Source organism: Danio rerio, chromosome 21 (genome assembly GCF_052040795.2).
Source record: "Danio rerio strain M-AB ecotype USA chromosome 21, GRCz13ab, whole genome shotgun sequence".
NCBI classification, from domain to species: Eukaryota; Metazoa; Chordata; class Actinopteri; order Cypriniformes; family Danionidae; genus Danio; species Danio rerio.
The window spans coordinates 23,900,897-23,926,966 of NC_141041.1; the positions used below are offsets into that span (position 1 = coordinate 23,900,897).

At 33.5% G+C, this 26,070-nt stretch overlaps 2 protein-coding genes across 11 annotated transcripts in view; both read right to left on the reverse strand.

Moving 5' to 3' along the window:
* Nucleotides 1-24,054, reverse strand: part of myo5b (myosin VB) — a 101,027-nt gene extending 76,973 nt beyond the window's left edge. For 5 of the 9 annotated variants that reach the window (XR_015519643.1, XM_087300139.1, XM_087300142.1 and 2 more), the window contains exon 1: nucleotides 20,146-20,607. Coding sequence is in view for 6 of the 9 variants with exons in the window: in XM_087300139.1 (XP_087156265.1) it covers nucleotides 20,146-20,172 (27 nt within the window). In the remaining 3 variants the exon portion in view is untranslated. Of the gene's footprint in view, nucleotides 1-20,145; nucleotides 20,608-23,883 lie in introns of those variants that run through there. The other 4 variants (XR_015519645.1, XR_015519644.1, XM_087300141.1 and 1 more) reach the window with 1 other exon arrangement.
* LOC147838831 (odorant receptor 131-2-like) overlaps nucleotides 1-26,070 on the reverse strand; it is a 1,093,102-nt gene that overhangs the window by 962,945 nt on the left and 104,087 nt on the right. The gene's annotated exons all lie outside the window — the stretch shown is intronic.

The window sequence follows — 26,070 nt, forward strand, 5'->3', positions numbered from 1 at the left end:
CTCTGTACACACTGCTCTCTGGTTTAGGAAAGGCTTTCCTCTCCACTCCAGCCATCTCAGTCCCCAGTGAAAGAATTTTTTTCAGCAGTGGACATTGTAAATGTGCAAAGACCTCAGCTTAAGCCAGAAAACAGAGATATGCTGATATATTTTTTTAATGAAAAATCTTAGCACAGTCACCGTTTTAGTTTGTTTTATATTAAAGAGTCTTCTTAAGTTTGTATTATTCATATATTTTTGTGGAATTTATTTGTTTTTAAAATAGCAATTTGGTCATGGCAGAAAACATTTTTTGCAAATAAATGTGCAACATTTAAGAAAAAAATAAAAGGGCTCTTTACACCAATGTATTTTAAATAATTTTGTAAAAAAATTGTGACTAAATCGTGAGATTAGTATCGTGAATCGTATCGAATCGTGAGTTAGGGGTATCGTTACATCCCTGTCTGTAGCCAATAAAAAAAAAAAAAAAAAGAGCTGTAAAAATCTATTTAATACATATATATAAAAAAAAAATTTATTCCAGCCAAATTAAAAGAAATATGACTTGAAGTCAGAGAATACTGTGAATATTTACTTGCTCTGTTAAACAGCACTTGGAATAAAATTGAAAAGACTGAAAATTTTATTTTTTGCCTTTGATTGTATCTATGAAATATTAGGAAAGCTTTGTATCTCAAAAAGTTTATCATGATAAGTTATCATAAGACCTATCAAAACTGATATAATGATATTGATAAACAAAAATGATAGTGTGACTTTTCTCTCAGCCAGCCTAGGTCAACATTCACCTCTGGAATTTTGTTACGTAACTTGTGTTGTGTTTCACAGACAAAAAAAAAGAAAGTCATACAGGCTTGTACCTAAATAAACAATTCATCTCTGGGATGGGCGTGAGCACTAAAAGTGAAATGAATGAAGTGAAGCTTTGACCTCATTTATTCCTCAGTTGTCCTAATATAGAGGTGTTTCAGCAGAGTAGACCATATGCAAATCCGGCTGTGCGAGACCATTCGCTTATTTGGTTTGTAAATCATTCTCTGATGACAAAACATGGAAGTCTTTTATGAGAGCCTCAGAGGAAAATCGTGACAGGAGGCCTGCATGTATTTCTGTTGTCAAAGTACAGTAAGAACAGTTATATAGGTGTTAGTGTGCACTTCTGACTTGTAAACAACATAACATCACATACTGAATCCGCTCATTACACCATCAGAGTTTAATCAGCAGTGTTTTCAGATTGGCGTCATGAGAGTTATTAGTTCAGCCAAATTAGGCAAACAAAAGATATTATGAAGAATTTTGGAAACATTGGATGATTGGACATTGGATATTATTGTTTTTTTCTATTATGGATGGCAATAAGATATAATTACAACATTCTTCATGAAGTAATTCTTCAACAGAATGAAGTAATAAGAAGTTTTAGAACATAAGTGTGAGCAAATTATGAATTTTGGATGAACTATCCATTTAACTTATTTTAAATCATACAGATTTGTGTTTAAAAGATTTGGGCGGCTAAATATCTGGCAGTCACATCATTTTTATAGACTAAATGCATCCCCTATAGACAATTTAATATGAAATTTAGGTAAGATCGGTGCACCGGTGGGAAAAGTTGGAATTAATATGGTCAAATGTTTACTTTTTCAGTACTTTGTGCAGATTTGAATGAACACTTGTTTTAAGATCTGCAAGGAAAACAAAAGCACATGGTATGTGGTACAATCACATGGCATAAACAAAGGTCTTATTCTATATTTATGAACATAGTGCCTCATTACTAGTGAAGTGATGATAAATAAGTGCACTACAGTGTCAAGGGGGGTCCAGCAAAACAAGTGAGTCTATTTGGTCCTACCTCAGTGTTTTGGAAGAGAAACACTGACCCTCTTTCATAATTAATTAATTTCTGTCACTTGTCAATGCCATTTTGTTCCCCCTTGTAGACTATGTACTTTTAAAAAAAGAGCACACAGATACGAAAAGACTATCAAAACATGTCCTAAATGTTCACGTGTCCAATTAGTATTGACTAAAATGTTTCTATTTGTGACAGAAATCACACACTACACACTATACAGTATGCACTTGTACATTTAACAATCAAGTGTATGAACTTCAAGGTTATTTTGTTATGAAGTTAAAGCTGTGAAAGAAGATCCCAAGACAGGATTTTTTAGTTTAAATTGCAATTTTCAACATGATCATGCTGTTTCATTATTTAAGCAAAATGCTTAAAAAGTTATGACTTTGTGTAAAATTAACTTTAATGTGTGATAGGAATAAAAAGTAATCATAAACGAATGATTTCTCCACTCAAATGAATGGCGGTTTGGACCCGGAAACAGTATTACATACGTCACAAACACGTCACCACTTAACAAGTGGATAGCAATTCCTAAATTAACATAAGATTTAAATGAGACTAAAAAACACATGACTATGACAATAAGGCTTATCGGAGTTATATTCTATTCTATTCTATTCTATTCTATTCTATTCTGTTCTGTTCTGTTCTGTTCTGTTCTGTTCTGTTATGTTATGTTATGTTATGTTATGTTATGTTATGTTATGTTATGTTATGTTATGTTATATTATATTATATTATGGCGTAGTAGGTAGTGCCGTCACAACTAACATACTGGAGTGGTTATCTATCTAACTACTAACTATGCATAAACTATACATACTTAAACTACACATAACCCAAGACTATACAACAACTTTTACAAAAGACATAACAATATTGCTAAAAGATATTGTGCAAAAGAGGTTTTTATGGCTGATAAGAACAATGCAAAGCAATTATTACTGCTTAGAATACTATGGAATATGTTGCATGCCTTATTCTGTGTAAGAATCCTCATTATCTCACAGACAGACTTATTTCAAACACTAGACTGAAATTGTGAAGTGAGTCTGGAGAACAAAAAACACAAATGTGGTATCTTTATGTGCTTTCAGATGTAGCAGTATTTACTACTAAGAGCTGAGAACTTATGCATTAGAGAAACTGAAAATGATTCTATTTGATTTCATTATTGGCCGATTAAATCATCTGCATATTACTGCGGAGCTTGTCAGTGAACTGGGTGACTCGGTGTAGCAAAAGCTTCTCCATCTGAAAGCAGGTGCTGGAGATTTACTTCCGATTAGAGAAATAATATTGTGCATGAAAACCACTTTTGATTGATTGTGCAGCTCAAGTGCATATAGTTATGCAAATTGGGACACACCTTCTGTACTTGGAGTGGAAGGATTCAGTTGAAAAGAAAGAACGCATGATTGGCAGATTAAGGCAGATTAGGTATGAGATTAAATATCTGACAGCTTGTAGAGGCTACATTGTCTCATAATCACCTTCCGGATGTCATATTATGACATGCTGACAACTATGGCATCATGCATCTTGTCCTGACATTCATCTTCTGTTCACACATAATGATATCCCAAACAGCACTGAAGGAAGCAAACCTATCAATTTGTTAAGTTTATGAATGTTTTGTCTGGCAATGATATTGGCATGAAATTATCAAAATAAAAAAATTCATTCAGTAATTCTGTGATATTTTTGATCTTACATCACCGAATGTCACGTTATTTGCTTAGCAACATCTTAAAACAAGAAACGATTCTTGCATGCTACTGTTTGGTAATTGGTGGTCTCGTTACTGTTAGGATGCCCTTAAGATTTGTGTTTTTGTGGATGGCTGATGTTTATCAGACTAAATGTTAATTATATGAAGAATTATACTAATAAGCTCCTATAAAGGGCTATTCTGGGATGTTCACATAGAGATTAATCAATACTGGCTCCTTAGAGAAATGCTGAGTTGACTGAGCAACTCGCTTATCAGTATATTTTCCAGTGAGTTCAGAAAAACTGGCATAGAAAATAAGTGCACTGAAGTGACAGCAATTGTAAAGAATGCATGAGATGGTGAGGTATCAAGGACAATGTTCTGAAAGGCTCAGCTCTGGGCTTCTCAAACTCAAAAGTCTACAATAATTAACAAGACTAAGACTAGCAACTACTTTGTGTGTTTGTGGAAGCTACCAGGGATCTAAAAAAAACATATATATATATATATATATATATATATATATATATATATATATATATATATATATATATATATATATATATATATATATAGTCATTATAGCAAAGACAAAAGAAAAGTTATTAGAAATGTGTTATTACAACTAGTATGTTTAGTATGTAGTATCTCTGTTAAAAGCACTTTAAAAAGAATTAATCTCACAGGAGGGGTAATAATAAAATAAGAATAAAATCGCACTAATAAAATAATGACTTGTTGCGCAATAATGATCATTCCATGCATCATTTTTGGTGCTGCGATCTTTTGCATCTGATATTTTTATACTGAATCATTTTATTCTATACATTTTTACATAATAAATGTCACCAACGTTTTAATCAATCGTGCTGCCTCTGCCATCTAGTCTGCTCTCTGTGTCGGTGGCGGGGCTCTGGCATCATCTCTACACACACACAGACGAGAGAGCACTTCTGTGATATATTGCACAGCCATAGTTTTAACTAATTATAAGAATAAAAGACAGTAATCAATATATATTGCTGTTGTTTGCAACAAATGCACTGTAAAATAAAACTGCACTAAGCTATATTACAATTAACTTAAAGCCACATTTTCTACATTTAATGTAATGAATTACTAGCTTACTTCTAAAGGTCACTTCACTCACAAACCACAGTTTTGGTTGGAATCCATGTTCCAAAACATGGCACAATCTTCATTTTGGGGTGATCTATCCCAAAAGATAAGCAATAAGACAGCCCAGGATACCCCATCTTAAAGCCTTAAAGACGCCATAGAATGCATTTAGGCCCAATCCCAATTCTAGCCCTTAGCCCTTCCCATTACCTGTACCCCTCATTTTGCACGTTTACGTGAAGAGGTGTCCCAATTCTCTTTAGCTTGAAGGCATAGGGCTAAGAGGAATGGCAAGATAGCTAATGAAATGGAGATTTTCAGGACCACACTCGAAACCAAGAGGAAAGAAAATTATGCAGAATACACCAGCTACAACAGCAAAATTGCTGTACACTGAGGTCAAAAATCTGTAATTTTTTGTCATTATTACGATTTTTTTACAACAAAAAAGCATGTGTTTTTCCATGCTTTTTAGAAAAACGATTGAAAAAAGAGCTAAATTATGCCATCTATAATCCCTAATAATAATAAGTCCTGTATAGCAGTCCCACAACATACTTTCACATGTGTCACTCAATTACACTCAATTACCCTTTTTACTGTGTCTGGTAAAATGTTAATGTTGTTTTCTTGTGTTTACATAACATCATATGGCCACGGTGTAAATGCACAGTACAGTTATGAGCTTATTCCCACATTATATCGTTATGATAACATGATAGCTTTGCCTTCTGTAATATACTGAAGATAAATAACACAACTGGAACAACTACAGCAGTCGCTGTCATCAATTTCATATAAAGTAGGAGATCGCAATGACATATGATGAAGTGTGCAGGTGTTGAAGTGGTGTCTCATGTCTTAGGGGTAAAATTTGAAGCCCTTCCCTTCACACACTGTTTCAAGGGCCAAGGGGAAGTGGTAGAGGTAAAAGAAAATAAAATTGGGATTGGGCTTAATACAATATGTTAAACTGTACTCTGTACTCTGTAATACAATATGTTAAATGTGTGCATGCTGTTACTGTGCTTCAAATGACTTTTGGGTTCAAATCCCGACTTGCACAAAAACTCAGAAATCATGATTTTCTGTATTTTAATCATGTTTCTGTTTTATGGTGTAGTCTAGATAGGATACAGCTTGGCATACGCCATCAAGAATTTAGCATCATTTTTGTAGAACTGAAAAACAATAATTAATATTTTTACAGTACTGTGATGGTTGGGTTTAGGGTTTGGGTAGACGTTAATAAAATACAATAAATGGGAAATTTAATGAATAATATAAATAATTCTTGTTAACTTCTTGTTGACAGTTGTCTGGCCACAACTGTGTCTGATCTAGGAACAACCCTGTTTTATGACTAAAACAAGACAAATTTTATTCACAAAGTGTTTATTCAGATCAATGTTTAAACAAAACGATACAAGAACAAAGCATTACCAACTGGTATTAAAGGATTTCAAAATAGATGTATCAGTCGGGATTCGAACCCGCAATCCCGCAAGTAGTCAGGAATCCTAACTGCTCCACTAAATCACTTGTAGGTTCAATCCTACAAAGTGAGGTTTAATACCCTAATTTGTTCAACCGTTCTTTGCTGAAGCCGTTTCAGTCCAATACATAAAAAATGACCACAAGGTGTCACCGTAGAGTTGGGTTTCGAAACGTTTCAAAGCTTCGACACATTTGCTTCGACTGTTTCAGGAAGCCTCGCTTTGCCCACCACTACTCTTCCTTAAAGTCTGACTCATTTTCAAAATAAGAGTCTCACAAGAAATAGTAAGTATAGTACAAGCTTAGTTAAACTTTAATATACAGGAAAAATCATTGTTGTAATCTCACTAGGAAAAGTTGTGGCCAATCAAACGCTGCCAGGTTGTCTGTGTTTTGTTATGACTGAAGGGATTTTACCCTCACAGGATTTACATGAGAATGAGGAAATAATAGTGTTTAGGGCTCACGGTATATCTTTTCCATGTACTGAAGCCTGATCTCTTATTATTCAGGTATGCCTAAGTATACCCAGACTTTCATTTTATGGCATGCATAACAACAACAGAAAACACAAAATGATCCATTACATTGAATTTTCTTTCATTCAGTGACATGGATATAGCGAAGTGCTTTTAACCTTCCAACTGTCTCTCTTATAATTGTAGTTTTCTCACATCTCAACACTCAGAACACTAACTCAAGCCACATGCATGACAAAGCTTAAACAAAAAAATCAATACAATAAACCAGGTGCAAGATGATCTCTTAACCATAAATGCTGATACTAAATCAGAAGCAGTGACAGAATCTCTAACAAAGGCCATGAAGGGAAACCATTAATCAGGCAAGAAACTGTGTTTAGTATGCACACCATCCCACACCTGAGCTTCACCCTGTCATCGAATGAGCCTTTATTGCTCTGCTAATTGTTTCAATGCATTTCCAACCACTGTAATGAGATGGAACTTTTCATCAGACAGTCCAGACACTGGGTCGATACAATCAGCTGCAAGTTTGTCAGGGTTATTTACAAGCTGGGGAGTCTGGCTACCAAATTCAGGAATGACTGTCACACGGTTTAATGCCTCAGCAGAAAAAGCCAAAGTGTATCATTTAGATGCATGTTCTCTATATTGACAGAGATAATATGGTACAAATAAGTGCTGAAAGGGCTTAGCAGTCAGAGCTGTGCTAGGCTTGAAGGGCACAGTAATGAAGGTGGTGAGGAACGGGATTCAGACTTGCACGACTGGTTTTGCATGGTTTCTCAGGGCTGCATAATAAAGCGATTTGTGTCCACGTCAGCTGTTTAACTGTTTGCAGCTGCTCTAGTGGTTTGATTTGGATTTTAAAGGGAAATCTAAAGGATCAGAGTAAATGGTAAAAGAAAATGTATTAAAACTGTTTTTAAACAGTGCATATTTTAAAAACTCTTTCATACTGGAGGGTAGGGCTGCATGGTTTAACGGTAGTAGTTTCGCGATACTATGGCTCCAAAATACTGGCGATGTCACTGTTTGTAAATGGTCGTATCGTCATTAATAGTTTATCTATGATAGATGTTGTTGCATGTGGAAAGTCACTAAAATGCTCATACATTTGAGCAACAATAGACCATTTTATTTTAATAGTCTGTGGAGCACTTTAAAGTTGCAAAACTGTGGAATTTGTGCTGTTTTTGGTAGCTTATTGCATGCTTTCTGACGCTTCAGTTCGAATGCACATCTGAATCAGTTCATTTCTGTTCCTGTTAATATGATTTAGTAGCTACAACAACTACGACAATCTGTTTAAAAGAACGACTCACAAAGTAAATTACTTTAGATTGTTACCTGATAAGACTGAAAAAAAAAATAGATGAAAAACCCAAAATAGCAACAAGAAACATTAAAACAAATTCTGACCACTTCATATAGCCTAATTTTGTTGGGATAATGCTCTTTTGCAACAAATTTTATTTGGTATAATTTGTATATTTATTTTAATGTATTTTTGTTGGTCAGTTATCTACAAAATAAACAAAAAAGATGGAATACATTTTAGGTGAAGTGAGGTGCAAATAATTCTTTTTGGCCTCATAGGGATTTATGAGTTAAATTCATAAGTAGGCTTCAATCATTCATACATTTTCTTGTCGGCTTAGTCACTTTATTTATCCGGGGCCGCCACAGCGGAATGAACCGCCAACTTATCCAGAGCGTTTTTACGCAGCGGATTCCCTTCCAGCCGCAACCCATCTCTGGGAAACATCCACACACACACACACACACACACACTACAATTTAGCCTACCCAATTCACCTGTATGACATGTCATTGGACTGTGGGGGAATCCAAGGCACCAGGAGGAAACCTACGCGAACACAGGGAGAACATGCAAACTTCACACAGAAAAGCCAACTGAGCCGAGGTTCAAACCCAGCGACCTTCTTGTTGTGAGGCGACAGCACTATCTACTGCGCCACTGCGTCACTCCATAAGTAGGCTTATGATATCTTTCTTTATAATTTGAGTTATGAATTACAGTATCACAATACTACTTGACACCAAGATACTTCAGCTAGTATAGTATCATAAGAATAATTAACGGTATCGCAACAACCCTAATGATTCTGTCTAGAAAGAAGTTATTCTACCAGAGGGATGAAAACTGCACATTTAACCTTCAAAGTCGAAACAAAACATAATTCACAACCTACTTCATGTTGAGATTTTGTTTAGAGAAAATCATATATAAAGGTTTTTTATTACCTCCACTTCCATTCAAAGATTTTGGTTAAGTATTTAAAAAAGTATTCTGCAAGGGGAAAAAATCTGTATAATACAGTTATTTTGATGCATAATGTGACCCATAATGGATAGATCAATGAACATTTTAAATTGCAGTAATATTTCACAATAGTACTGTTTACAACAGTTTTTTTTTTTTTTTTATGAATTCCATAATGCAGCTTGGGTGAACATAAAATACTTCCTTAATTACATATTTGAAAATCACATGCATTTAAAAAACAACTTTGGTTAGATTTGGATTTTGATAAGAAACTAACTTTTTGTTTGATTGATGCCATTTTAAATAGAAAGTTATTGAAATGTGATCGTAAATTATTATACTTTGATAAAAAAATTATCTTGATTTTATTTTTGACACACTGATTTTATTTTTTACACACTGAAGCGGGTCAGTTTTCTGCTGACAATAAAGGAAGAAATGGAGCAGATGACACTTCTAATACAACCGAAAGCCTGGAAGTGCTATCTTCAGAGGAAGATATTCTTTGCCAGCTAAGAGCAATGGCTTTGGAGGACAAGACCCCTGGAAGGCTGCCCAAATGCTGATGTAATAGAAGAAACACTTTGCTATGTTTTTATTCAAGTATATAGCCCTAGAGAGTAATTATAAAGCTCTAGAGAACAAAAAGGATTTCTTCTATGTATTAACAGATATCCTCAAGTGTATCAAACATTGGTTATTGCTTTGCTATGCATTTACCCCCATGGATTTCTTCTATGTATTAACAGATATCCTCAGGTATATCAAACATTGGTAATTGCTATGTATTTACCCAGATTTCTTGTCTATGATAAAAATTTCTGAGATGTATTCAAGTATATCAAACACTGATAGCTAAAAAAAATTAAAGGCACAGCTGTATTCAAAGGCTTGAACACTGTATAAAAAGGCTTGGACATACAAACCAGCAGCGCACCCAACAGATTTCAGCAGGGCTCAACAATAAGGACTGCCCGGTGGCCCAGGGCCAGTGTGAGAGACGCTTGGGACAGTAGACCGGATCATTACTGGCCCGATTGGGACAGTGCTGCCTTGTCAGTCACTAACATTTAATTTGTCTGTGACTATTTGTGCATTTTAAGTTTGTGCTTTTAAATCTTTAAATGCTACCTTCTCTGTAATGTCGTAAACAACATATTGCGATTCGTCTTGTATAATTGATTTAACCATGCTATTTTTTTTTTGTAACCTGGTAACAACCAGTACAGCGTAGAAACAGCAACATGGCGGCAACATCAAATTATAAGGCTAAACGAAAATGTCTATCTCTAACGTCTTGGAAGTAGACATTTATGTGTCAACCACACGACAAAATAAAAATGAAGTGATGTTATGCATAGTTTGCCGTCAGTTTGACAAGTCAGCCACTTTTTGTTAAATAATTTCAAACTGCAATAAAGTACCTCCAAATTCTCCATACTGCTCTTTTTTTTTTGCATAACATTTATATTAACAATTGTTTTTTAAGTATTGAAATTCTAGATTTACAGACTTTATTTTTGACACATTATTTAAAATATGTGGCTAAAAAATAGCTATTAACTTCCCTTTTTTTTGGTGGGGCCAGTGAAAATTTTGGCAGGGCAAGTAAAAATCTAAACCACTTGCCCGATCGGACCAGTAGAAAAAATCCTTAGCGTTGAACCCTGTTTCAGTATACTGTAAGTCTTAGGCCCTTTATTCTCAGCGGAGAATGATGTAAAGGATTTTGTTCTATTCTTGTATGTTTTATTCTTCTTTTTCACTGGATTTAATTGATTAATAAAAGTGTATTTTTATTAATTTTCTTCCTGGAGTGGCTTCATTCGCAGAACCTATCATCAAGATGCCTTGTGGTAAGGTATGAATTTAATTATTCCTTGAATAACACCAAAGATGGTCCTAAACAAAACTCTAGCTCAGGGGTTCCCAAATGTTTCAGCTTACGACCCCAAATAACAATTCTATTGACTCATTCAAGACCCCCATTAACCTCGTATGTGGTTATACACACAAATGGGAACTATATGAACACGAGCATATTGACAATACAAAAAAGTGCAAAAGTCTAACAACCATATAATAATTTTCATATTCATTACTCATTTGTCTAATTTAATATTAATCTCGCTTGATGAGAATGATGGGCACAATGTTTACAGTACAAGACTATTCTTGGTTTAATTTTGGACATCGCCAATTGGAGAATGTCCTCAATGTTCATTTGTGGCCTGTATTTTTAGGGTATGTGAGTGTCACAAAAGTATTAAAATGTAACATTGTGCTGTAAAATCAGTCTGCTGCAGCTAACACTATTGCTGTGTCATTAATCTAGTGTAATAACCCCAGAGGTCCCAATCCATTGGAAAAGTAATTAAAAGGTTGATGGCTTTTTATTTTCATGTTGTTCTTTTATGTAACTATTAAATACTATTTTATCTTATAGGTTATGGCTAAAATATGTTATTTCTAATAGTAACATTTTTAATTTTTTGAAAATCACCAAGCGACCCTTCTGTATCGTCTCGCGACCCCCATTTTGGGAACCACTGCTCTAACTAATAAATATAGTGAAGAGAGGATCCTGGTTTCTTTATTTAATTTAAGTTATTAAATAAAGGCATCCAATTAAATTACATTACATTACATAATATACTGTTTGATCAATTTGTGATTACTGACCTTGGAATGTTCTAGAAATGACATGCAATGGAAGCTAACATACAAATATTGTACCAGTTATCTCAGCAATAGTGAACGATAAAGGTGTGGAAGTGTCAGGTTTCACTGCACTTTCCCCTTATGCCGGAGGGTAAATTATTAGTACAAAGCTCTGTGTCTCTGCAAACCACACCCTGATTGCCATCAAGGAAGATCAGGTGTTTCCTGGAGGATGTGTCACCCTTTTTTTCATTCCACCTGTAATCATTGTCATGACCACTCTTCAAGAATGACTGACCGCTTTCCTGAATCACAGTGAAATCTGACACCAGCACCTGACTGCCTTTTATCAAGGACTTTGTTTTAGGCGTCCTTAAGACATCCTGCTAAATAAATGAAAATGATCAGAGAGCAGGTGCAGTGAAAAATGAGTTTGTAGCCCTTCTTTTGTAATTTTATCCTGCACATAGACTGGGCTGCATATATGCACTATATACAGAATACACAACTGCAAAAAGCAATAGCGGTTCTGACTAATAAAATTTAGTGCAGTTAACCTCACAATATTTAAAAAGCAATCCCAACTTTTAGCACGTTTAGTTGTTAAACTAAAAAGATTCAAGTAATTTTGACTTACAGTATTATGTATTTACAACTTTTCAGTGGTCGTGTCAAAAGCATATTAATAGTGATGAGGGAACTGAGGTAACGGGTTGAAGAATTAAAAATTAAGCATAATCAGACATAATCATAATATGTGAGCTTTTTAAGTTTTTTAATGTTCACAATTTAGAAATATTTAAATATGTTATAATATATTTATATTAATAAATGTAATAATATTTACTGTTGAAGTCAGAATTATTACCCTCCCCTCTCCACCCGCCCGATTTAATAGCCCCCCTGTTTATTTTTTTCCACAGGTTCTGTTTGACGGAGAGCAGATTTTTTTAACACATTTCTAAACATAACTGATTTATTTAATCTTTGTCATGATGACAGTAAATAATATTTTACTAGATATTTTTCAAGGCACTTCTATATAGCTTAAAGTTACATTTAAAGGCTTTACTAGGTTAATTAGGTTAGTTAAAACAAATAAGACTTTCTCAAGAAGAAAAAATATTATCAGACATACTGTGAACATTTCCTTGCTCTGTTCAACATTATTTGGAAAATTTTCAAAAAATAAAGGTGTCCTGCAAAGTTTAGTTCCAACCCAAATTAGACAAACCTGGGCTAGCTAATCAGGCTCTTACTAGGCTTTCTAGAAACATTCTTGAAAGTGTGTTGAGGCAAGTTGGAGCTAATTTCTGCAGGACACTGGCTCTCCAGGACCGAGTTTGGACACCCTTGGTTTAAGATACACTGTACAATATTTAGACATTAAAAATGTTTTAGAAGTGTAAGTATTGTTTTTTGTCTTTATTTCAATTTTTTAGTTTCAGCTTACTTGATCATTTTAAGACAATCGCTTTCCTAATATTTTCCTAGTAATGTGAGCACTAATAAAATGTTAACACAACTAATAAATTTGAGTCAACGGTACTGATGTTCACTTTATTAAGAAGTTGTAAACTGGTTTAAGTTATGTCCACCTAAAATGAATATTAAAAATGAATCATTGTAACAAACGAGCTTTTAAATAAATGAGTGAATAATTGGTTTTAATTATTTTAATCTATATTTTAGTAAATAAACATTTTCTTACACACACATATACAGCTAAAGTCAGAATTATTAGCCCCCCTTTGAATTTAAAAAAATATATATTTCCCAAATGATGTTCAACAGAACAAGGAAATTTTCACAGTGTATTGATAATATTTTTTCTTCTTGCAAAATTATTTTTTGTTTTATTTTGTTTTATTAAAATAAACAGAGAGGCTAATAATTCTGACTTCAACGGTATATATAATTACCCAAAAAAAGTTAACCAAGGTGGAAAACAAACTACATTTAACAGGAAAATACACTTTTCTTTTTTTATTTATTTAGTTCTGCATGTACTAGAAATTTCTGGGTGACAATAGTAGTAATGTATACTGCCATTAAAGAGATGAAACTACAATTTCTCACAGGTCATAGCTTGAGGAACTGCTTTAAATCAGAAGTACAGGAAGCCAAAGAGGTACAGTACGTTGTTTCCTTAAACAAAAAGGAAATGCGTCTTGGATTTCTGTCTGGTGCTCATGAAGACTCTTATTTTCTGCATCAGTAACCTTAGCAGTGGCATTAGCAGAGCCGTAAGTGGAGGGAGTGTGATCACACCAGCCCTCTGCTCTGCTCCCCGGGGACCAACATACAACTTGTTTACCTGCCCAGAGGCACTGAGATACTGGATAATCCAGGAGAACACAAGACCATACATTACACCAAAAAACTATGGAAAAAAAATTACAGGGGTGTTTTTCTCAAAACAGCATAGCAGAAGAAAGAACTGCTTACACTATAAAAAAAATCCATTAATGTTAATTTACTCTCACAAATTTGCATTATGTAGGGCTGTGATTCTTTTTAAATTCTTTTTTGTTTAGTTTTTTTAATACAAGCAGTCAGATATATGAACAGTACCTTTAATTTTACCCGCTCAAAGAAAACACTATTTTTTTAACCGCATCGAGCATGCACAGAAGAAAACAGGAGCACTTAGAGCAAAAACACAAAAGTCAATAATATTCCTGCTTGCTTTTTGAGCGCTGTTGAGTAAATTCTTAAACATCTATGTTTGGCCATTGTGTTTCGCGCTCTACTAAAATAGCTGTGATTGGCTCTGATGGTCACCGCTGCTCTTTGAAAAGTGCCACTGAAGATCAAACATCGTACAACCCGCCAAATTCAGCAGGAATCAGTCAGACAAAGCACACCATTGCATCATCATGAAACGATTAAAATGAAGACAACCAAAACAAACAAATGACACGTACTGTACAGCATTACATTATATGTCTGCGCATAGGCCTATGTTTTTTCATTCATTAGTCTGTTTACTCGCTGATCGACTGTTGGCATAGTACATCGAGTGGTTTTGCCACTAACAAAGGATGACCCAGCGCACCATCCATAGTATAAAACCACAGAATGTATTGGTTAATAACTCCATATAAAATGTTTTTTATAACATCCTTGTTTCGGCAGAATGGCACATCAAGACTGATTCTCCCCAAAGTATAATTATGATTTAAAATATGAAATATCCTTCCGATGAAGCTCTACATTTACATTTTTTATTTTTTTTATTTTACCACTTTAAATAATACATGAACATTTGTTTGAGGTCATAGAACACATTTTTTATGTGCAGTTTTTCCCAATCCATTTATAAAGCAGTGCAGGAATGGATGATAGAAAGGAATTGAAAGGTACCGTAGTTTCTGATGGTTTTGCTCACACAAAAATGCTCTGGTTAGCATGATTAATATCATCATATCCAAATATTTTATAAATAATATTTCTAAATGAAATATTTTAAATATTTTAAATGAATAATTTCATTTAAAAATGAAATTATTTTAAAATGAAAGTTAAAAATGGCTTAAAACGGTTTACTCCATCAGCTGGTTTGTCTATAAGCGGACATACGAGCGATCCGCTGATGAATCATGGCTTTAAAACACTCCAGTGCTTAGTAGCGCTCAAATGTCAGCAGGAAATGGATGCTTTTAAAATTTCAGTATCGATTGGTACCGAATTCCAGTATTGTGCAACCCAACATTGTAATAGTTTGAGACAATATAATGTAAGAAACAATATAGAGAGAATTAAGTCTGTAAAATAACAGTAAAGATTGCAGCTTAAATTTTTTACCATAGTGTACAACAATGACCCAAGCAACATATCATGAACTATTAAAAATGTCATTATAAGTCACTTTTTTTTTCTAACATTTCAACATCAAAAGTTATTGGAGGAACGATTGAGGTTACACGAAATATGAAAAACTGTTATTATATGGATATTTTTACAGTGTACAAGAGAGTGTACTTGCGATGCACATAAAGAGACAATAGCTACATCAAATCTAGGTTGTGCTGGGGTCAGTTCAACAAAAACTCCTGCTGAGAAGGGGGTCGAAACTGCAGCAGGGGTGCATTGTGACCCAAATTAATCCTCTTACTGAGACCAATAAGCAAACAAAGCTTCAGCAACAGGCTACAAATATACACACTCACCAACTTTAAACTAAATAATGTTGCGTAAAAAAAAATGTTACATTCAAAATGTGTTAATTTACAATGTGTTTAGGCGGGACACCTAAAAATTGCAAACAAACTTTACAAATATTAAAAATAAGAAGTGTTGAATTTAATGAAAATCTCATTGGACAAAATGTGAAGTGCAGGATGAGTCATTAATTTAAGAGATCTATTTTCCCATCCCTGAAGAGAAAGAGAAATGTGTAAATCTATTAGTTTTGTTAATATTAGGGGTACATACACCCTATAAGGGCTTTCATTTAGAAGTAAAAGATAACGGAATTAGAAACCATTGAAACAATAAAAATACAGTTTTTCTTCTATTTACATTAGAGTAGGTCCTGTTTAAGCAAACTTATGATTTATAGAGGTTACCCGCTAAAATAGGTAACGCAGTGGCGCAGTAGGTAGTGCTGTCGCCTTAAAGCAAGAAGGTCGCTGGTTCAAGCCTCAGCTGGGTCAGTTGGTATTTCAGTGTGGAGTTTGCATGTTCTCCCCGCATTCGCGTGGATTTCCTCCGGGTGCTCCAGTTTCCCCCACAAGTCCAAAGACATTCGATACAGGTGTTTGGGTAAGCTAAATTGTCCGTAGTGTATGTGTATTAGCTCAGCATGTCAGTATCTTTACAAACTCTAAATTTTAGGGCCTTTCAATTGCAATGCAAATGTAATTAAGTATAAACACCTGGGGATGTTTGTAATATTGGGTTATTAAGGTATATGTGTATTCTGCACAGGGTTTTATTTCAATGTATTGAAGTTTTTTTATTTTTTATTCATTTAATTTTTTTAATTATTTGTTATTATTATTTCTTCTTTTTACTCTTAGATAACTGTAATTTCATCTTGTTTAGAGGGTAGGAGAGGGAATAATATTTGTTTAAATTTCACTGTTAAATTACTTGTTATATCTGTAAAATAATAAACAGATTAAAAAATAAAATAAAAAAATTGGTCAGCCACTTTTACAGGAATCATCCATTGACATATCAGAATACTTAGCCTTTAATCCCAGCTCAGATGCAAAATGATAATTAATTCTTATACTTAATAATATATTTGTAAACAGTATTCAAACAGTATTTTTAATGAATGTAATAAATTATAGTGTAATCCTTTTTTATATATTTAAGTACAGGTCAGAAACATTACAGTATTTGGCAGAATAATGAAACATTATTTTGCTCATGCTATTACAAGCATAATCTGAAACATTAAACACACAAGAAATCAATACACTTTTATGTACGCAAATAATAATTGAAGAGTTCAGATGCAAAAACCTCTAAATGCCATCTGAAATTTTCTCCTAAAATGAGCATTTTTTTCAGCCTCCTATGTTTATGTTCAGTTTTTTCACTCTAAAAGCAATGAAAATAACTTATTTGTCACTATAAAATAAAATTAGTGAACCTACACACAGGAGTCAGAGAAAAATGCAAATTTTAGAAGAAAATATCAAACAGCATTTAAAGGTTTTTGCATCTAAACTCTTCAATTTTAAAAAATCTTGTCTAGGCATTGTCCACAAGAAACACAACTTTTTAATTAAATGTGTAATATTGGATAAACTGCCTTTTTTAATTAGCAAGATAGTCTATAAGAAAAAAACTGTTGGTAAATTTGATCCCTGGAGCTCCATCCAGATTATCAAAAAGCAGATTATGAAATTTAATTAAGAGATGAGAAAGAGGGAGGTACCACATAAGACTTTGAGTGTGTTTAAACTAAAAATTAGGTCGGTGAAGAAAAATAAATCCACTTAAGCAAGGATAATGCCTGACGCTCTTTCTTCCTTGGACAAATGGCATACACTAGAATGTTGGCTAGCTGTACATTCAGTAGTATTTGTTATCAATGACACATGTGGGCAGGGTTATTCCTATGATGACATCTGCAGTTTTAATGACCATAAGATAACAGCACACAAGCTAACAACACACTCTCTGTGGAATAATTTTAGGGAGAAATATCTGATAAAAACATTAAAGTCCAAAAATAAGGGAATTTACTGTTGTAATATGAATCCACGGTTATGGTAAAAAAAATGAAAAATCGGGCTGAACAGAACAGTCTACATAAGGACTGGAGGGAAAAAAAATAACTTATTTTGCATATAAGCATCTTTTTCTTTTAATAAGCTGGATAAAACATTTATTACAAGCGAAACAACTTCTAATGCCAATCTGAATAAATATTTTAGAGCAAGGATATATTTTGATAATAATAATTTTAAATTTAAAATCTAGAGCCATTATAAAAAAATAAATCTCTAAACACACTAACAAATAAATATTACAAATGTGTTTCTCCCCCCCCCCACCCCCCCACCCCTAAAGTGATCCCATTGAAAATAAATTTCAGAAGACAAGAACATTTTAATATACTAAATAAATGAATAAAATAAACTCTTCTGTACAATGGAAGGAGGCCATGAACCTTAAATGTTCTTGAAACCACCAACATCAAGAAAGAACATTTAATAAGAGTTAAAAATAATAAACAATGGGTTTAACTTCCAAGTTTCAAATGAGGAATTAAACAGGAGGGACACCACTGAATGAAGTAAAGCGATTCTGTCTTTGCAGCAATCTACAGCAAATGTATGGGCCCGTAGCCAATTGGTCCCCTATATGAGCTCATTTATTTCATGTTTGACTTCTGTGCTATCATAAATTGTAAAACTAACTAATCAAAAAAGGGTTTAAGACCAAGAGGAATCTTCTGTTGGATCATTATTATTATGCTGGAATGTTATGTGTGAATTATTCAAATGGCCAACATCTGACTGAGGAAAGTCGAATGTAATGGCCAGTACGTTATTTGTGTATAGGCTTCAGTTTTTAATTTAAAACAAATCCGCAAAAAAAAAAAAAGAATTTAATGAGAGATGACAATAAATATGTATTTTTAAAATGAGTATGGAAAATGTGCAGAGCTGGAGGTCCTCCAGGAACGTGGTTGAGAAACACTGATATAGTCAATGGTAATTTGGCTAAATGGTTTGAAATAATTTTGGTAGGGTGAATTTGGGTAATCTGGGACATTGGGTAATCTGGGACACCTAAGTTTATGTGTGTTTATTTCTGTTCTAACAAAATTTAGGCAACAGGACTTTTATTATAAATTTTGCATGGACTTTATGTGAGTAAAATCACATGACTTCATTGGGTTATTCCATAGAGGGGGGGCAGGGCACTTGTCAATCAGGAATCTCTCATCAAATTGGATGACAGGTCAGTGACATAGGATTCTGACTAGATTAATGTTAAGGACATAAACCTGTCATAAATAAGACAATATTCCCATTTGTTGTTAAATTATGTTTGTGATCTATTCAAGTAACAAAATATGTATTAAAGTGTTGAAAATGTTTTTTAGATTTGTTTTCTTTCAAACATTTTTTGTTGTCCCACATTAATGTGGGACAGCATGGTTTGGGTAATCTGGGACAGTCTTTCGAATGGGAGAAATATGCATTTAGAGACTTTGTAAGTTTAATGACTACAAAGATGGAATGTACAATGTGCTGTACACAAACACAAACACACACACACACACACACATGAAAACGAGTGTTTATGATCACCATCCATCAAGCTAATACAGCAAAAAATTTGGCTTAAAATATAATTAAAATGCTATATTTAAACCTCATAAGTAAATAGAGATAAAAATGAAACGAGGCAAATAACTGCAAAAGGGTCAAGATTTTCAGAAATAAAAAACACCCTTTTTCAATAAGCTGACTATAGAACTGATTTATTAACTACTAGTATTGATAATGCTGGTTTTGATACATAGACTAAAGCAAAACACAATTAAGCGTATTACATAATATATAGAGAAATATGAATCACCAGAAAAACCACAAAGTGCTCACAAGAATAGAAGAACTCGTCATAAACACTTCGTCTTAAACCCTATCGAGCTGTCTATACAGACAGACTTATTTTGCATCACAACCGCATTACAATGCGCCTACAGATGCTATCTACATAGGCAACCAAGTTAGGTTTGAAACACTCCAAACGCCGAAACTACCTACAGACCGAAACCAACAGGAACACACCTGTCCGCGACACTTCCCTTCCCTGTGTTTTATAGGAAGTTAAAAGCGTTTAAACAGAACTGCATATAGGGTTGAAGATGACAATTTAAGGTTTTATGATGTTAGAGTTAGAGTTGTTCAATATACACATTTCAAGCTAACGTAGTCAAGTAAATTCTTTATCAATAGACTTGTCAATGCTGACGCCGTTTAACAGTACATTTAGCTATTTATTATTGACATAAAACCTATTCAAAACTCACCTTAGAGTAGAGTTCAGTTACAGACATGATCCCAAATACAGCAGCCCACACCTAAACTAGTCACATCAGCACGAGAGAGGTGAAATATTTCCGACTTAATATGAAGATATTCCCATCAAGTTTTACAATCCAGTTTCCCTGTGTCCTGTCAGCACTCCATGTCGCCCTATTATGCTGGTTTGTACTTTTGAACTCCTCTGACGGCTAGTGTTAGCTAGTGTTAGCCGCGCCTGATCACGGCAGGTGTTTGTCGGTCTGTCCCCATAATTCACGTAGAGTTGGAAAAAGCACCTATCTTCTCTTCCTCCACGTAAAAATCAAGTATAAATAATAGACGACTACCACTTATAATTGAGTTTTAATAAGGGCTGAAACGCTTCGGTAAAATGAGAGAAAAGTATGTAGTTGTCAAAATGCAGGAGTAAAGTTGCTGCCTTCCCCTCTTCCCGTATCCATGGACTCGATCAAGCTGACTGACATGACCGCAGTGGCCGTATGGCAGGCTGTTTAAACATTTAATCTAAAACCGTCATAGTAGGATATCGAAGATGTCCAGCTGAAAAATGCCCAGGTCTGCTTTATAGGCTACTACTAATACTTGTGCATTAGATGCCTATTTAATAGATGCAACTATTCTTAAGTTTCTAGTACTCTACATTACACAGTGTCTTTTGCAAATTATTAATATAGTAACAATTTGTTTTTTCATTGCCATGGAAAAGTGTGACGAGCAGGGCACACAAAGTGTCCAATAACTTCACATGCTTGCTCAGAAGCATCAGATGACATTAATGTCAACATTGATGTAAAAAAAAAAAAAAAGTGAGAAATTTAATTCAGTAGCACAGGTCACTATAATATTTTTTCAGGCAAACAGAATATGTTTACACTTCATGTTAGTTTAATATTTAGATATGTACTGCACAGAAAATTTGTAAAAGGTATGTAATAACTTTATTTTCATTAACTAAAGATAACTGTTTATGCTTGAAGACCTTTAATAATATAATGATCAACATTTACATATAATTTACTTAAGACTAAATATTAATTCTGCTACTGTCTACCTGCAATTGATATTACAAAAGAATTTAGCACACAGTTCATAAGTTTTTATTTATTGTTTGTGCAATTTCATGTTTAAAATTAAATGAGTAAAATCAGCCAATTTTTCACTGAATTCTGTATCACTATAGTCCTTGAATACAGATAAATGTAGTAAATGTGATACAAATTTACAAATCTGTATCTAATTAATTAGTTTTAGTGTCTATTTAATTTAGTTTATTTTTACTTTACTATTTTTAAATTAGTTTTATTTAGTAGTCTAACATTTGAGACATGACACTCATTTATTGAACAGTAAACATTCATTTAGATTCAATGATCCAAACTTAATGTGGAAACACAACTTCAACAAACTGTTCTCCATATTTTTAGAGGAGATGGAAACATCATTGACATGAACACGATATAGCTTTAGGCTTGTTATGTTAAACAAAACTCTGAATCTAAAGTTTATGCCCTTTAAGCCACTGCATTTGTTTAGTCCTGTTACATGCTCAAACGTGAACACCATGTTGCGTGTTGTCCCTGAGCATTTTAGAGGGGCGGATTTAACAAAAAGGCAAAGTGAGCGGCCGCTTATGGACCCAGGAAATCTGAGGGCCCCCAAATAAATACCTAGAAGAAAAATTAAATAAATCATAAATAACATAATTTTCTATCATATTTTGTATGATGAGAGTCTAAAAAAATAGTTTTTTTATTACATCGCAAATGGCCAAATGTGTCCCCCACCCTCAATCATGAAGCAGTCCAGCAGTCAAATTAGGTAAAGATTTAGTTTTTAAAACTAAATAGTTTATACATGATTTTCAGTTGTGAATCCGTTTGAAGAAATCAAATCATTTAAAAAAAAATTTATAAGATGTTTTACATGTTGTTATACATTTGCATTAAGACAAACTGTAGAAAAGTTGATATACAAATAAAAACTGCAAAATAAATAAATTAAAAAGAAATGAAGGTACAAAAGGTGCATTTTAGAACTTTCGGGCCCCATGGCCGGAATTGCTTAGGGCCCCCAAAACACTAAATCTACCCCTGGCACTGTAACATAGGCCTAAAAGGTTGTAAAATAACAGTTTGTTTAAAATAACAAACAAAAATGTGTATCGGGCTTTACTAATTAACACATAAAATACTGCTGCTGCAGTGCTGCCGCACCTCCAGATTTACCCATGTTATGTTTTACAGTACCGCCCCACTGAACGTGTAGATAGATTCAATGTTAAAATGGCTTGCCATGGTGGCAGAGGCTCATGGATCAACGTACTGTACTATTCAGTGTATCCACAGCAACACCGTCTGTTCAACATAGGAAACTACACTTAAACATGGATTGGGGAAATAATGAGATTATAAACAGTCTCTGCATGTTTGTAAGACAATATTCAGAGACTATTTTGATTTAATTAAAAAGGTGAGTTGAAATACCACAAGCACTTGATTCACAGCTGTGTTTAAGATGTAAATTGAATAACAAATATATATATATATATATATATATATATATATATATATATATATATATATATATATATATATATATATATATATATTACAGTCTTTGTTGTTATTTTTTCTTTTTTCAGAGTTTTTTGATGCACAATTAAAAGCCATAAACAAACCGCTTCCTATAATGAATCCTATAAAGTTCTTTATTCTATAATCTTTATTGCAAGTTACTTCTTCTGTGGATTTTGCACCACTAGCTTTCACTGAAACCTTGGTTAGCCACTGTGTGCGTGTTGATATCTGAATTTGGGTGTCAAGATAAATTGCCTGTGTTTGTGCTCATTTGTCACTTTGGATAAAAGTGTTTGCCAATTGCCTGAATGTAAATTTTATGGACAATAGATTCTACCCTTTTTTAGAATAATGATTATATTTAAATTTATTGATATTTAAATTTGCCAAACCAAAAAAAAATATTAATAAAAATAAAATAAATAAATAAATGATAATAATAACAATTAGACAAAAAGTAAGCTTAATTTCCGAATCAGATTCCGGTTCAGAATCTTATTTTAAGGGATTTTTAATTAATTATTATTCTTTTTTATTTAATTTTGACTCAGTGGACCCAGCCACGTCACTGACCCACATGCATCACTAAATTCATTGTGTTTTTCTGATTCATCTGAGAGAATTTTAGCTCACACCCTGAAATTCATTACTTGTAACACAATTTTTCAGTCCAGCCAGATGTTGAAGCACACACTGCTAAAGCAACTACTACCTAAAATACAGTATAGCACTAAGACCAAGTACTAGTAGACCACTACTACCTAAAATACAGTATAGCATAAATATTGAATACAGACACTGCTCTGATGAAACGCAATGAGCTCTACATACATATCAACAGTATTTATCTATTTTACGCACAGAATCTGTCCAGAAAAATCAGACAGCATAAATTGTGTGTTTAGTGTCTCTATCATAAATCAAACACACAAAAGCAAAGCATTCCTTCTCTGTTATCTACAAGCTGCAGAGTGGACACACATGAAACACACTACAAACATACATTCACAATAATATTTGTTCACTTAAATAGATGGGTGAACATGTTTAGTACTTTACCTGTGGTTAGATTATATATATTTAATTTAAGTCATGTATTTCTAAGTAAATCTTAGTGAAACACATAGGGAATTTAAATCGACCTACCTTGACATAAAGCTCATGTTCACGCATCTTCCTCTCTATAAATACTTTCCAATATCCACAGACGCACTGATCATTAGACTGACAAACTATATTGTTTATTCCTCATGTCTTACTTAAAAAGATTCCATCTTGTAAGCCTGAAACTGGCTTGGGTAAAAGATAAACCTGTCTGAACAGCCAGGTGAGAAAGAAAAAAGTAGACAGAAATGACATCAGACCAATTGCTCCACACCCCTACCACTCCTAGTAAAGGTATTGGGTGTTGACTAACTTCTTAACCATACACAACCTGTGGTGGATTTAGTAGGCTACTGGAAAATACTAATCGTTAAACCCGGCAGCTTATTGGTCTAAAACCTCATTGCAAAATCATTATAGTTATGTTCTACTGAGATAATTAGACAATATTTAGAGTCTGACCCTTTGACCTTTCCTGGTATTGTGTACAGTGCATGTTTCTTAGCAACCATGGGAGACATCTCATTGCTTTTAATCAGGAGCCTGCTACTCTTATATACTGATTTGTACAAAGAGGCCATCACATTCTTGAACGGCTTTCTTGAAATAATTAACTTTTCAACGTGTAAATATCTACGTCTGAACAAGATAATCCAGTTAGACTTGTATTTGCCTTTGAATAGAAACTTTGACAAATGGGTAATGAGTCTGATCACACAATGTGCAAAGCAGATGGACTATACTACTTGGAAGATAAGGATGTTAGGAGTTTTCAGTTTATTATTTATAAAGTTTTTAAAACTGTAAGATTTGCTGATGATTTCAACCTCTGCTGCATTTATATAAACACACCATAGAAACCCAACAGTTCACTTTATCCAATGAAATGAGAAAGTTAATTGTACTCATTTGAAAAGAGTTTTGAACTCAGTGTTCAAGGTAATAAGTTAATTAAATACCTCATTACTTCTATTTAAATAGAGTACGTTCACAGTACTCATATAGATTAGTTTTTAACTCAAATGGTTTGTAGCAATCGGTTTCCTCAAATGGTTTGTGTTGCCTTAACTTATTGGGTTTTAATTTACTCAGTTGGTTTAAGTTCTCTTCATTTGTTGGGTTTTACTGTGCTCAAATTGCTTCATTTACTCAAATGGATTAAGTTCACAGTAATCATTCGGATTCGTTTTTAAACTTGGTTTGTTGTAATCAGTTTCCTCAAATAGTTTGATTTACCTTTACTTTTTTATGTTATTACAATTAAAAAATAAGAGTTTTCTTTGTAAATATATTTTAAAATATAATGTTTCCCCCTTGCATTTAAAGACCAATAGCACTTTTACTCCCATCTTCAGTTTCATATGATCCAATAGAAATCAACATAAAAATTATATAATAATTTATATGAAGCTGCTTTTTTTTTTAGAATTATTTCAAAAGGATCACATGGCACAGAAAACTGGAGTAATGATGCAGAAAATTCACCTTGAAATCACTGGAATAAATTACACTTTAAAACATATTTACACACAAAGTCATGGTCAGCACGATGGCGCAGTGGGTAGCGATGTCGCCTCACAGCAAGAAGGTTGCTGGTTCGAGCCTCGGCTGGGTCAGTTGGCATTTCTGTGTGGAGTTTGCAGGTTCTCCCCATCCAAAGACATGTGCTTTAGGTGAATTGGGTAAGATTAACTGTCTGTGTTGTGTGTGAATGAGAGTGTATGGGTGTTCCCCGCTGCATAAAACATGTGCTGGATTAGTTGGCGATTCATTCTGCTGATGTGTGACCCCTGATTAATAAAGGGACTAGGCCTAAAAGAAAATGAATGAATAAACAAATTGGTTATATTGAATTAAAATAATATTTCACCATCTTACTGTTTTATTATGTATTGTTTATTTATTACTTACATTATTGTTTATTAATTATTTAAATTATGTTGTTTATTTATATCTACATTAACAATACTATTTATTGATCAAATAAATGTGCCAAAATGAATGCATAAATGAATGCTAAATTAAATCAAATAAATGCAAATCTTTCATAAAAGAGATAGTTCACTATTTATATATAGTTCAGTTTTTTTCACTTATCCTTTACCCTCCACTTTTTTCCAAACTCTAAATTTCTAAATGAGATATTTAGAAAAATTGTTAGTAACTAACCCATAGTACTCATCTGTAGTATTTTTGACATTTATGATATTCAGTGGTAACCAACCTTCT